General features: G+C 36.8%; 1 protein-coding gene across 1 annotated transcript; it reads right to left on the reverse strand.

The window, feature by feature from the left end:
* Window positions 1-605: 605 nt before the first annotated feature.
* Window positions 606-3,620, reverse strand: LOC107810365 (putative pectinesterase/pectinesterase inhibitor 46). The gene is made up of 2 exons (XM_016635139.2): window positions 2,388-3,620; window positions 606-1,444 (listed from the first exon to the last, which is right to left on the reverse strand). Exons 1-2 carry the CDS (start codon window positions 3,430-3,432, stop codon window positions 756-758), a joined length of 1,734 nt encoding a protein of 577 aa, XP_016490625.1. The 5' UTR covers window positions 3,433-3,620; the 3' UTR covers window positions 606-755.
* Window positions 3,621-13,723: the final 10,103 nt, after the last annotated feature.

Raw genomic sequence — 13,723 nt, forward strand, 5'->3', positions numbered from 1 at the left:
CACTTATTGCATCTGAGTATATATGAAACATCCAAAACATTTAGTTAAACTTCTTGTTCCCTGCTGTATTACTCTACTAATATGCTCTTTGTACAGATATTTTCATCATTCAAATAGGAATATATATATATATATTTCTGTTGTTATCACGGATCTATTGTCTCTGAGCTGTTGCTTACGAGTTATAACCGCGTCCGAATATTTGAAAAAGGACTAACTAAAGTATAGTAGGACCCAATCAATATTATCTACAGCAGAAGAAAATTGACCAGATCTAATAGAAGAACAAAGAAAAGCTAAAGAGTTAAGGAATTGAATTTGAGCATTTGCACGTTTAATTAATTAAGTTATAGAATAAAATTCAACAAAATTTTACTCCCGTCCCAACTTGACCATAATTTAGAATTTATTTAGAGAATGGTTAATTTTTTTAAAAATTTTAAAGTTTTAGAGATTCAATATTATAAAAACTATTTTTCTTTACATTGTATAGTATGGATACAACATAAAAGATATTTGACTTACTGTGTCGGTAACTGTATAAAAATATTAAAGTAATGGTTTTTAAAGTCAAATTGATAGAGAAAAAAATCACATTAATTTAGTTTATAATTTCAAATGTGACAAAGCAATTAGGGGTCTTTACCCCTAGAGTGTATAACATATATTCTTGGGCTCTTTGAGCTCCACAAGTAACAACAACAACAACAGAAAACAAAAATCAACCGTTGTAGGTAAAAAGAAAAAAATTAGATTCATCGGACTGAGATATCCTTTTTGAAGCTGACTCCTGTAGATGGGAGCCATTTGTCACCTTGAATGAATTTTTGAACAGAAAACTTGTTAGCTTCTTTACTAGTAATATTCAATTTCAATCCTTTCCAGTTGACTCTATTTTTAGTAACAGCCCCAGGTCCGAAGTTTCTATATTCAGCATAGAAAATAGTATCTGGTGCTGTAGTACCCACCCAAGGTAACCACCCTGTAGGATCAATAAAGCTGGCCATTGTTGTATGCATAATAACGGTTGTTGAATAGTTTTTCCATGGCCTACCCAAGAAAGTACTAACTCCAGTGAGATTTGCTGAGGGCCAAATTGTGCAATTTTGAATAGAAATGCCAGTGTTTTGATTGGGGTCGATCTTGCCTTGAGCCGTGATGGTATTCTTTTGACCAGGCATTGGTTTCTTAGGAAGTATGTGGCAGTTTTGGAACACAACTGCTGAATTACCAAATATGAAGTCAACTGTGCCATAGATACTGCATTCTCTGTAGAATTGACGATTGGAGTGTGTGTATAACGTGTCTTGGTATGCATCGAATTTGCAGCGATAAAAGACAGAGAGATCAGCAGTTGACATTAGGGCAACTGCTTGATGCTTGGCTGCACCTGCTGTGTTGCGGAACCCCATGTCACGAGCTATGAATCCCTTGCCAAACACAGCTGCGTAGGAAGAAAAATGGAAAAACAATTAGAATTAAAAATAACAACTGCTGCTCAGTCCCAAATAAGTTAATCTTGTGTCTAACCAACCCAAAAGCTAGATTCGTAAATATGTTGGGGTCCACATGATAAATAAATGAATATTGAACCTCAACCTCAAAAGTTAGATTAATAGGATAGGACTATCGTCAAAGAACATATAAGGAGATCCCATTTATATTTTGCCCACCCAATGTGGGATTCACACCCCTTTACACGTCCAACCAAGACTAGACATCTAGAGTGTTAACAGATTGGGGGGTCATCATCGAGTAAATTAGGATGAACGTGTGCTATGATAGTATAATAAAGAAATAGGCCTTGAGCCTAACTTAACCAAAAAAAACTAGCTCATGAGACAATCGAGGATTGTTCAAGGCTATATAAGGAAGCTCATTTACTTTAATTTATATTTTTCCACGTGACGTGGGGCTCAACATGCTATATGAATCCTCAGTTCTGCAATTTTTGCATCGAATACTTGTTCAACCTATATAGAACACAATTTGTATGTGCCCAAAAGGAAAACAAAGAAATGTTACGCACCTTTACAATAACGAGTGCTAGTTGTCTTCAACTCTGCCTATTTCTATAGTTAAATTTCCTTAAAAAATAATTATAGTCGGGGGTGGGGGAAACCAAACCACGAGCGACAACTCAGTAAAAGAAGCTAATTATAGCATTGCCATCTCCCCTATCTTCCGCCATCATATAAATCATGTCTGTGAGAGGTGCATAACACGAGAAATATAGACAAAGAGTTCTATTATATTGTTCTAATAACGATATAAAACCTTCGTGCATTCAGTTATTAACTTGCATGCATGTCGATCTAGGATTTAAGAAGTTGTATCAACCTTGCCATATATATGTTTCATGCAAAATTTGAACCAAGAAAACTTACCAAAAGTTGCAGTTTGAAAAGTGGGAGTGCCATCTATAAAGTTGAGAGAGCCAGAAACAATGGTAGCATCCATTCCATCACCAATCATCATAACATTCCATTTCTTCTTCTCAACCCTAACATTCTCAACATAAACACCCTTTTTCACATAAATCACAAACCTCTTGTTACTCTTCTCAGGCACAGCCTGAAGAGCCTTAGTAATAGTAATAAAATCCCCAGAGCCATCTTTAGCCACCACAACATCCACTTTGGTCGAATTTTTTCCTTTTGAAGATTGAAGCAATTTCCTATCATTCGAACCCATCCAGCTTGGAAAATCTCCATCAAAATTCATCAATCGACGTCTTCTCCCGATTCCACCCAAGGAATCCATTGAGTCAATAGAATTCTGAATTGATTGATCAATGTTATCAATAATAGCCAAACTGTTACTAGTATATTCGCCTGAGTTCTTAAAATTATGGGAAGCAATACTAGCAAAAGCATAAGTAACATTCCCAAAACCCTCAATGCATGTTTGTTGGTAAGTTCCAGCTGCGCTTAGCCTTGTTTTGAGATCAGAAAACGCCTCGGAAAATGACTTGTTTGGGATCGAAAGAGATTCATTCAGGCTATCTAGTGAAAGTGAAATAAGTTCATGACAACTTTCCAAGGCCTTAACAGCCATAGGATCAGATATATTCTTCAATTCTGGCATATTGAAGAAGTCATCTGAAGCTCTTGACAATTCGTCGGTAGCAACTTGGACGGATAATTTGTAAATATCTTGAGGTTTAAGGTTGTTTGATTTGGCTAGAGGACCAAGACTACTGTAACAAGATTGAGGATATAAGGTTATGTCACAAATAGCTTTGATAGCTGTGGAAAAAGACTTGGATTGGTTGCCTGAATTCCCATCATTTTTGCCAAGAGTTATTCCAACTACAGCAGCCACAATACAACCAACAAGAACTATGGAAGAAATGGCAATAATACTGATCCTCTTGATTGTTTTTTTGCGAGCAGCCACACTTTCTTGATCATTTTCATTAGGAAGGGCCATTTTTGCTAACTACTTTTTTTCCCCTCCCCTTCTCCTTTTTTTGTTTTCCCTTGATGAGAATTGGAAAGGCAAGTCTTTATATAGGATGGGTTTTATGTTATACGTGCAAGGCATAAATTTTATCTTAGGGAGTTAAGAGTTATGAAGAAGAGTCTATTGAAACGAATGTGCTAGTCATGTCTTCTTTTGTTATGGACCAGTTCAGCTCTAGGAATGTTATAAAGGGCGTGACATATTACATTGTTATAAAAAAATAAAAAAGTAAAAAAAGCGAGGAGACTATACACTGGGTGAGGTGGGATTCGGGGTGGTGTGGGAGAGGGTGTTTGACAAAAAGTCGTTTGTAACTTAACTTATTATAATATATTACTTACTATTTGTTGTAGATTATTAATTAATGCTAATTAAATAAATCAAAGTTAGTTGTAATATTATAAATAATTGTTACACGTCAATATATAGAACCTAAACCTATAGAACAATGTAAGAAAAGGACCAAGTATAAAAGTAGAATGTTATACTGTTAAACGAATAGGTAAAGAAAAATTTAAGAAAAAACAGATGCATTTCCTATTGTATAAACAAAGTAGTAGCGGACATTGAGGTATAGCCGCGTTGCCGTGTTTGCGGTTTGCCATAATAGCAACAGATACTATTTCAACTTGTTCTTTTTTTCCTTTAGAATATGACCAAATCCAAGAAGATTCTCTATTCATTAATCACTTGTTTGTTATTTTTTATTTTTTTATATATGTATATAGAGAATCAGAAAAGAAAGAATTGGATAGTAGTTTACCTGATTTTTTAACAATATTTGGGTTTTGTTTTTTTTTGGGAGAGGAAGAGCAACATATTTATCATAATTATTTTTTAAAAAAGAAAAGTATATATTTTCGTATTTTTCCTTGTGGGGAAAAATATTATGAGAAAAAGATAATGAATTTCCATGAATTAATTAACTCATTCCTTTTAATATCCACTATGTAGACTTTCAGAGTTACATAACACCGGGAAAGAATTTGTGAAATACAAGCTTCATCCGCTACTTGTGTGAGTTGAACCTCTTTAATAGTGAAATTTGCGACTTTATTTTTTTTGTTGATATTTTTTGTAATATTTTTTGTAATATTTTTTGAATGTTTGTCAATTAACCGAATCACCTTAAGTTTTTATATTTCCCATGACATGGTTCTCTTTTATCTTTTGATTTTATCACTTGAGAATATTTTGCTAATTTTCTTGTTGTACATGATTATTTCAATCCTAAAACCCTCTTCAACTCAAAAGAATCATTTATTTCTCAAACGAAATTAGGTACAGGCATGATATCTAGCAATATTAAATAAGTAGCTGCAGAATACCTCACCGCATTATTTCTTTGTGGTAATGAATGTGTTAAATAAGAATATTATTTTTCATAGTGATACATGCTTACAGGTTATAACCGCGTCCGAACATTTTGGTAAGGACTAGTTAAAGTACCGAATCAATATTCTCAAAAACAGATGAAAATGATTTAGTCCCGTCCCTATTTCTTTACTTAATGAGTATCGACTATTTACTTTATCAGTATCGACTTGGCGTAACTAGTAAAATTGTTGTCATGTGATCGGAAGGTCACGGGTTCGAGCCGTAGAAACAGCCTCTTGCAAAAGAAATGCAGGGTAAGGTTGCGTACCATAGACCCTTGTGGTCCGGCCTTTCCCAGTACCCCGCGCATAGCGAGAGCTTAGTACACCGGACTGCCCGTTTTTTTGGTATCGACTTGGCAAGTTTTAATGGAAGAAAGTTTTAAAGTAATGGTTGCAAAGGTAATTTAACAAAGAAAAAGAAAGATTGAAGTTTATAATATCAGTAACTAGATGAATTTAAGTTCTAAAAATCATAAAAGTTGTATATAAATTAAAATAAAATGACGTCAAACATTCTTAATTTACAAATCAAATTAAAACTCAACTGTAATGACATAACATTACGTTTATCGGCAAACCCATACCATTGAAATCGTAAGAAACAGAATTAATATATAGCCGAAAGTGACTTGCATGTTTATTAAAGATTTTGGAATATTTGACTTTGACTAATAAATTAGTTTTGCAATTTTAGCAAAGCAATCAATAACTAGTTGCCAGTTAGAGTTTACAAAACACACCATAACGACTTTTCGAGTTTGAGAAACTGTCAAGGTATATATATATTTCCAAATACAATTCATATACAATTATGATACATTTTTCATACAATCGTAATATATTTCCAAAACTTCTTCTTCCTCAAGTTTCAATCTGAAATTCAACCTAAAACCAACTTTAAACTTAACCAATCTCCCTTCAAATTGAGAGATAAACTCTAAAGGATATTTTCAATCGTTTTCAAGCACACCCAATCCAAAGAAATCACAAATTCATAAAATCCGAATATCTAATTCAAAATTTCAAAGTTTTTTAATGATATGTCAATGGCAGACCTCTCTAATTTCAAAGATAATGTCCGATGAAGTTTTCAATAGTTGAAGCTTTTTAATGGTTGTTGGTAGAATGAATTTAGAGAAATATATGATGCTACAATTTTAGAAAGATAATAGTTTGATTTGTATGAGAGAGAGGGAGAGAGAGATTTGTTGATTTGTATGAAAGAGAGAATGATTTTAATTTTTTTTTTGAAATTGGGAAGAAAATCGTGATTGTAGGAGGCTAATTAAGCTGTTAGATTGGGATGAGAGATATGTTATAAATTAATTCCTATATTTAAGGGATCCTTCTTTTATCATATTTTGTACATAAATAGTAAATATAGATACACAATATAATTTTTAAGAAACCTAAAGAAAAGTGGTTAATAAGTTTCTAATATAGTATAGCTAGGTAAAAATCCTAAATAATGCCTTGTACACACAAATGTCCAGGCTTCACTTGGACCATTGGGGATGAGGCATTTCAATTCAATTTGAGATTGCTAAAAGCATGGGGCATCGACATTATTTTGGGGTTGGATTGGGTTGACACGGTCGCTCCAATGGTATTACGTAGTAGGCCTCATTGTATGTTTTTTTTTATTAGGATGACAAATTAGTTACTCTTATAAGTAATGTTGGTTAAAATAGCACGGTCTAGTTAGTTTTCGGATTGATCATTAAAAAATAGTTAGCGTTTAACAAGTCAATGAAAAATAGCCACTATTTTGCTGCAACAGAGACCGGTCCAGCATAATATACTGGAGTTCGGTGCACCTGTGTATGAACTTCCAGCATATTATGCTGGACCGGTGTATTATACTGGAACTCCAGTATATTATGCTGGAGTATTTTTCCGAATTTTGAACAGTGTTTTCGTTCAGATTTAATTTTACATAAAAAATGGCTAAATTTCGATTACTTTTGAAACTGTGGCTATTTTTGAATGACCATTTGTAAATCTGGCTATGTTTGAATTTCTCCCGTAATGTCGATATTGGCCTTGTGTAACCTTCTGATGCAAAAAATATATGAAAATTGCTAAGTGTGGGTCGTTGCGTTATGTCATCGCAACTATTATCAAGCGAGGGGCTAAGTGAAAATGAAGTTCCTAGCCCAGTTGGTTCTCTGATCCAGGAATTTTCTAAATTGTTCCTCGAACCAAAGGGGTTACCACCAAATAAGAACTACAACCACGCTATTGAATTAATACCTCAGTCCAAACCTGTGAATCAATGACCCTATAGGTATTCGTTTGAGCAGAAAAACACAATTGAAAGATGGTGAAGGAGATGATGGTATCCAAAATATTCACAAATAGCACGTCCCTGTTTGTACCACCAGTGATTTTAGTAAAGAAAAAAACTCTTCTTAGCGTTTTTGCGTGGATTATCGCAAGCTAAATAAAACCATAGTGATAAATAAGTATCCAATTCCAATGGTGGAAGACTTGTTAGATGAGTTATACGGTGCCAAGTTCTTTTTCAAGTTAGATTTAAGGTCGGAGTACTATCAAATTCAAATGAGAAGGGGTGATGAATACTAGACTGTATCAAATTCAAATGAAAAGGGGTGATGGATAATAGACTGCTTTTCGAACTCACCATATGTTATGGTAATTTAGAGTGATGCCATTCGAGCTCTCCAATGCTCCTGCCACTTTTCAAGCATTGATGCACGAGATTTTTGGGCCATACATGCGAATGTTTGTTCTTGTTTTTTTCGATGATATACTGGTTTAGAGTGTTAATCTTGAGACCACATTAAACACTTGAGAAAGGTGTTTGAGTTATTGAAGCATAATGTCTAGTTCGCAAAGCGTGTAATTTTGCTCAAAGCCAGGTAGAATACCTAGGCCATGTAATTTCTGGAGAGGGAATTAGCACAGACGGAAAGATCAATGCAATGATGACTTGGCCTAGACCATTTAATATTAAGGGGTTAACATAATTTCCGGGGTAACTGGCTATTACAGGCGTTTTATCAAAAATTATGCAGTCATTAGCAAACCCTTGACCTTGCTGCTAAAGAAGGGATGTTTTCCGTGGAATGAGTTGGCTACCAAGGAATTTGAAGAATTGAAGGATACAATGGTAAAAGCTCCAATCTTGATCCCGCCCACTTTTTCCCAGCTCTTTATTGTGGATGTAGATGCCAACTGAATTGGAGTGGCAGTTGTCTTGTTACAAAATGGCAGTGGAGAAATGGAGGCATTATTTACAGCCTAACAAGTTCATCATTAGGATCGATCATTTTAGTTTAAAATTTCTTAGGGATTAAAGGGTTACCATAGCCTTACAACATAAATGAATTACTCAACTAATGTGTTTGGATTATGAAATTCATTATAATAAGGGATTCGATAATATGGTAGCTAATGCTCTTTCTTGAAAATGCCATATTTTCACGGTGCATGGTGCAACTAAAATTGGCTTAAGAGGTCATGGAAAGTTATTACCAGGATGCTGAGGTCCAGCGACTCATTTTGCAGCTTAGCATTGATCCAACAAGGGTCCCAAACACGACGTTCCAAAAGGGAATACTTCGTAGGAATGGACAAGTATGGGTTAGAAGCAATGGCCAACTCAAAAGCAAATTAATTCGAGAAATGCATGCTACACCATATGGGGGCCACTCAGATATACTCCTTACTCAACAAAGACTAAGATTCTTATTTTATTGATCTTCGTTATCGAAGGATGTTAAAGAAATAGTGAAGGCTTGTGAGTTATGCCAGAAACAACGATAAAAAGAGTCCTTACCCTAGGCTGTTGCAGCCACTGCCAATTCCATCTAAGGCATGGAAGGATGTAACCAATAGGAGTGTGCATTCGATTTATCGATTCAATTTTGACCCTTATCGATAATTACTTATCAACTATCGATTTGTACATATGTTTATCGTTATCGTTTCAATAAGGTTTCGATTTTTTCGATTTTGATTTATTGATTTTTGGGGCTTATCGATTCGATTATCAATAAGAAAATTTGCGGGATTCCACGGAAAGTATATTGCTATAAACACGCCTAACTAATATGGACAAAAAGAAGCTAAAATAAGACGAATACCTTTTATAACATAAAAATTGTGTCAACAAGCACATGCAACGAAACTAAAGTAAGGGATCAAATGTATGCCACAAACACTCCAACGGTATAAAAAAAATAAAAATACATCATCACGGCTAATTCTATTTTCCATTAATTTAAACTTCATTCCCTTGAGCTTTAAATATGATCATTCCTTAAATGTGGTAGATAAAATAATAGGGTTAAAGACTTAGGGTAAATGAAAGGGTATTATAGAATAAGGATATTTTTCTTTTAGTATATCTTATTGGTTTATTGATAAACCGATAATCGAAGAGGACAAAATCGAAATCGAAATCGATAACTCGATAAGGAAAATGTCGAAATTGAAATCGAAATCGATAAATCGATAAACCGATATCGATAAACCGATATCGATAAACCGATAACAAATAATCGATTCGATTTATCGATAAACCGATTCAAATGCACACCCCTAGTAACCATGAACTTTTATTGAAGGGCTTCCTAAATCTCATGGGAAAGATATTTTGTTAGTGGTGATTGATAAATACACTAAGTATGCATAGTTACTCACATTAACTCACCCATATAATACTGCACAAGTTGCACGTACAATTATTTTTTAAATAGTGTTTCTAAATTACATGGTGCCCCTTGTACTAAAATATTGAATAGAGATCTCGTCTTCATCACTAGCGGATTGCAAGTTCAACAGAAGCTAAGTACGGCCTATCATCCACAAAAAGACGGGCAATCGAAAATGCTAAATCATTGTCTTGAAAATTACCTAAGATGCATGACGGGTCATAAGCCTAAAGACTAGAGCAAGTGGGGCATGCCCTATCGAATGATCGATGCGATGGTCGGGCACGAGATACTCAGCTTTCTCGATGCCTCTTCCAGGTACAACCAAAATTCGGATGGACCGGGGCGATCAAGAAAAAACTTCTTATATCACTAAATTCGGCACCTATTGTTATAACATAATGCCGTTCGGATTAAAAAATACAAGCTCCACCTGTCAACGCCTAGTAAACCGGATGTTCGAAGAACAAATAGAAAAATCAACGGAAATTTACATTGATGACATGTTAGTTAAGTCCCTGCGAGAAGAGGACCATTTGAAAGATTTGCAGGAAACCTTCAACATACTGAAGAGATACAATACGAAGCTAAACCCAGCGAAATGCGCATTCAGAGTTGGATCCCGTAAGTTCCTTGGATTCATGGAGTTTAACCGAGGGATCGAGATCAATCCCGACAAAATCAAGGCTATAGAAGATATCAGCATGGTGGATAGTGTCAAGGCCATTTCGAGGCTAACGGGACACATAGCCGCCCTGGGCTGATTCATATCAGGGTCCTCCAATAAGAGCCATCGGTTCTTTTCGTTACTAAAGAAGAAGAATAACTTTTCATGGACCCTGGAGTGCCAACAAGCTTTGGAAGAACTCAAATGGTACCTCTCGAGTCCACCCCTGCTCCATACTCTGAAGGCGGACGGGCAACTATACATGTACTTGGAAGTATCCGAATAGCGGTAAATGGAGTCTTAGTCCGGAAGAGGAAGGTATGCAATTTCCTGTCTATTATGTTAGTAGAACTATGGGCGAGGCTAAAACAAGGTACCTTCACCTAGAAAAATTGGCACTCGCTTTGCTAAGCGCCTCTAGGAAGGTAAATCTGTCTTTTCAATGCCACTCCATATGCATCGTAACTTCTTACCCACTAAGGAACATAATGCACAAACCTAAGCTTTCAGGCTAGTTGGCGAAATGGGCCGTAGAGACTTATGATATCGAATATCGACTCTGAACCACCATCAAATCTCAACTTTTGGCGGACTTCATAGCCGACTTCACGCCGGCCTTAGTACCCGAAGTTGAAAAGGAATTATTGTTAACGCAAAGGGCTCCAGACTTGGCATCGCGTTGAAGCCACCTACGGATAACGTAATCAGGCAATCTATTAGAACTGTGAAATTGACTAACTATGAGACCGAGTACGAGGCCATGATTGCAAGTCTCAAATTGGCTAAAAGCCTGGGGCCCAAAGTGGTAGAAGCTAAGCGCGACTCCTTTCTTGTGGTAAATCAAGTCAATGGGACATTTGAAGTAAAAGAGGAATGAATTCGAAGGTACTTAGAAAAATTACACTAACACTGCATCGATTCAAAGAATGGACCATATAACACGTACCGTGAGATAAAAATAGCGAAGCCGATGCTCTGGCTAACCTAGGGTCATCAGTTGATGATGATGAATTCAACTTAGGAACGATCGTATAGCTCATGAAATCGGTGGTGAAAGAAGGCCACGCCAAAATAAACTCAACAAATTTGACTTGGACTGGAGAAATAAATATATAGACTACTTTAAGACTGGGAAATTGCCCTCGGATCCTAAAGAGTCGAGAGCTCTGTGCACAAAGGCAGACATGTTTAGCTTGTCCGAGGGTAATTTGTATAGAAGAACATTCGATGACCCGCTTGCCGTATGCTTGGGGCCTGGAGACATCGAATATGTCCTGAGAGAAGTTCACGAGGGCACCTACGGAAACTATTTGGGGGCAAAATCGTTGGTTTGGAAGATACTCAGGGCCAGCTATTACTGGATCGATATAGAGAAAGTTGCAAAGGGATTTTGTACGAAAATGCGAAGGCTGTCAGAGACATACTCCAATGATTCATCAACCCGGAGAACTACTACACCCGTTCTTGTCACCTTGGCAGTTCATGAAATGGGGAATGGACATTCGGTCCCCTGCCATGGGCACCTGGTAAGGCTCAATTCGTATTATTTATGGCTGACTATTTTTCTAATTGGGTCGAAGTCCAAGCGTTCAAGAAAGTCCAAGAACATCAAATTTATTTGTGACCACATAATATGCCAGTTCGGAATACCGGCCGAGATCGTGTGTGATAACGAGATACAGTTCATCGGCGGGAAGGTAAGCAAGTTTTTCGAAGACCACAAGATCAAAAAGATTCTATCCACACCCTATCACCCTAATGGAAATGGACATGCAGAATCTATAAACAAAACCATACTTCAAAACCTGAAGAAAAGATTGACCGATGCCAAAGGAAAATGGAAGGAAATGCTGCCCGAAGTCTTGTAGGCGTATCGTACAATCTCAAAATCTAGTATCGAGGACACCCCATTTTCATTGGTTTACGGTGCCAAAGCACTAATACTGATTGAAGTGGGAGAATCGAGCCTTAGGTTCCGATATACGATCGAAGAATCAAACAGTGAAGCCATGAACACAAGCCTATAACTATTGGATGAGAGGCGTGCGGCCGCCCTAGTCTGATTGGCCACCCAGAAGCAGCGGATAGAAAGGCACTACAACTAAAGAGCCAACTTCCGACACTTCAATATTGGAGACCTGGTGTTAAAAAAAGTAACAATGCACACCCGGAACCCAAACGAAGGAAAGCTGGGACCAAACTAGGAAGGACCATATCAAGTCGTCGGGATTACCAGCAAAGGTTCATACAATCTCGAAGCAGGAAATGGTGCACAACTACCGAATAATTGGAATATGACACACTTAAAGTGGTACCACTACTACGGTACAACCTCATTCACCTTTTTATAATATTACGAACCGGACTAACACTTGCAGACAACAACCAAAAGGGAGTGTGGCTATTAGGTCTGAAAGTATGCGTTGTACTCTTTTTCCCTTGAATAAGTTTTGTACGAAATGGGTTTGAGTGAAGAAGAGAGGGGCTTTGTATAGACACTTTTCTCGCAAGGTTTTTAATGAGACAATAGTAAAACATGCTAACTTAGAATAAAAAACCGATTTTTAATCGGAGTCAATGGTCGCATCAACAGTATCCGAGCCCTCACAAGATTGACCTCGAATACTGGGGCCATCAGCCTCAGTTTGGACTTCTTAGCAAGATAAGAATGGAACTCTGTAATTAAACAGTTTAGGCCTGATGGTTAAGATTTATTGTAAGGGCTAAACGGTTAAATGGATCGTCGACCGCGTGGCTCACCATAGCTGTAATCCAAGCTTTACACACTTTCAATCATGTACTTTACACAGAAATGAAAAAAAGTTCCCACTTTGCTATTACATATTTCTGCCTTTTAAAGCATCAAGCCCAAGGGCTACCCCCATCCGAGCCTAAGGGCTATTCCTATTCGGGGACTATCGAGCCCAAGGCCACTCCCGCTAGGGGACTGTTATCCGGAACCAACTCGGACATCTCGGGCTATCAAACCCCGAGGGCACAAATCCTATTAGGTAGTGCCTCAACCTAAGAGGCTGCAACCACGGTAAAAAATGCTCAGAGACATCCGAAGCCTGTTACTAAAACAAAATGCCTTCAATAAAAATTCAAAACCTTCCAAAAGTTTACCCTCAGCAAAAGCGTCGTCTAAGAATACTTAAGTATTTTTTAAAACTCCCAGTCACTCCGAGTTTTCAAAGCTTCGAGCAGATAAAAAATTGCATCGAGGTCGGGTTCTGTTTAAACCTCCAAAAAACAAATGACTAGTTATTACATTAGATCTTATGCTAAGGCATTAGAACTCTTTACGAAAATGAAAATTATAAAAAGATGTTGAAACAGTTGAAATTGCCAAAGGGGGAAATTTTATATATTCCGGAACATCTTTATATAGGCCCAAAAAAGCCTCAAAATAAACAGAAAGTACGCACACAAAAACTAAAAAATTCTAAGGCATTCACACCTGATCTTCACCGGAGCCCAAGTCATCACCGAAACCATCAGGGCCTTTGGAGTCTTCAGAACCCTCGAAGCCT

The sequence above is a fragment of the Nicotiana tabacum genome, chromosome 3, assembly GCF_000715075.1.
Source record: "Nicotiana tabacum cultivar K326 chromosome 3, ASM71507v2, whole genome shotgun sequence".
Taxonomy (NCBI): domain Eukaryota; kingdom Viridiplantae; phylum Streptophyta; class Magnoliopsida; order Solanales; family Solanaceae; genus Nicotiana; species Nicotiana tabacum.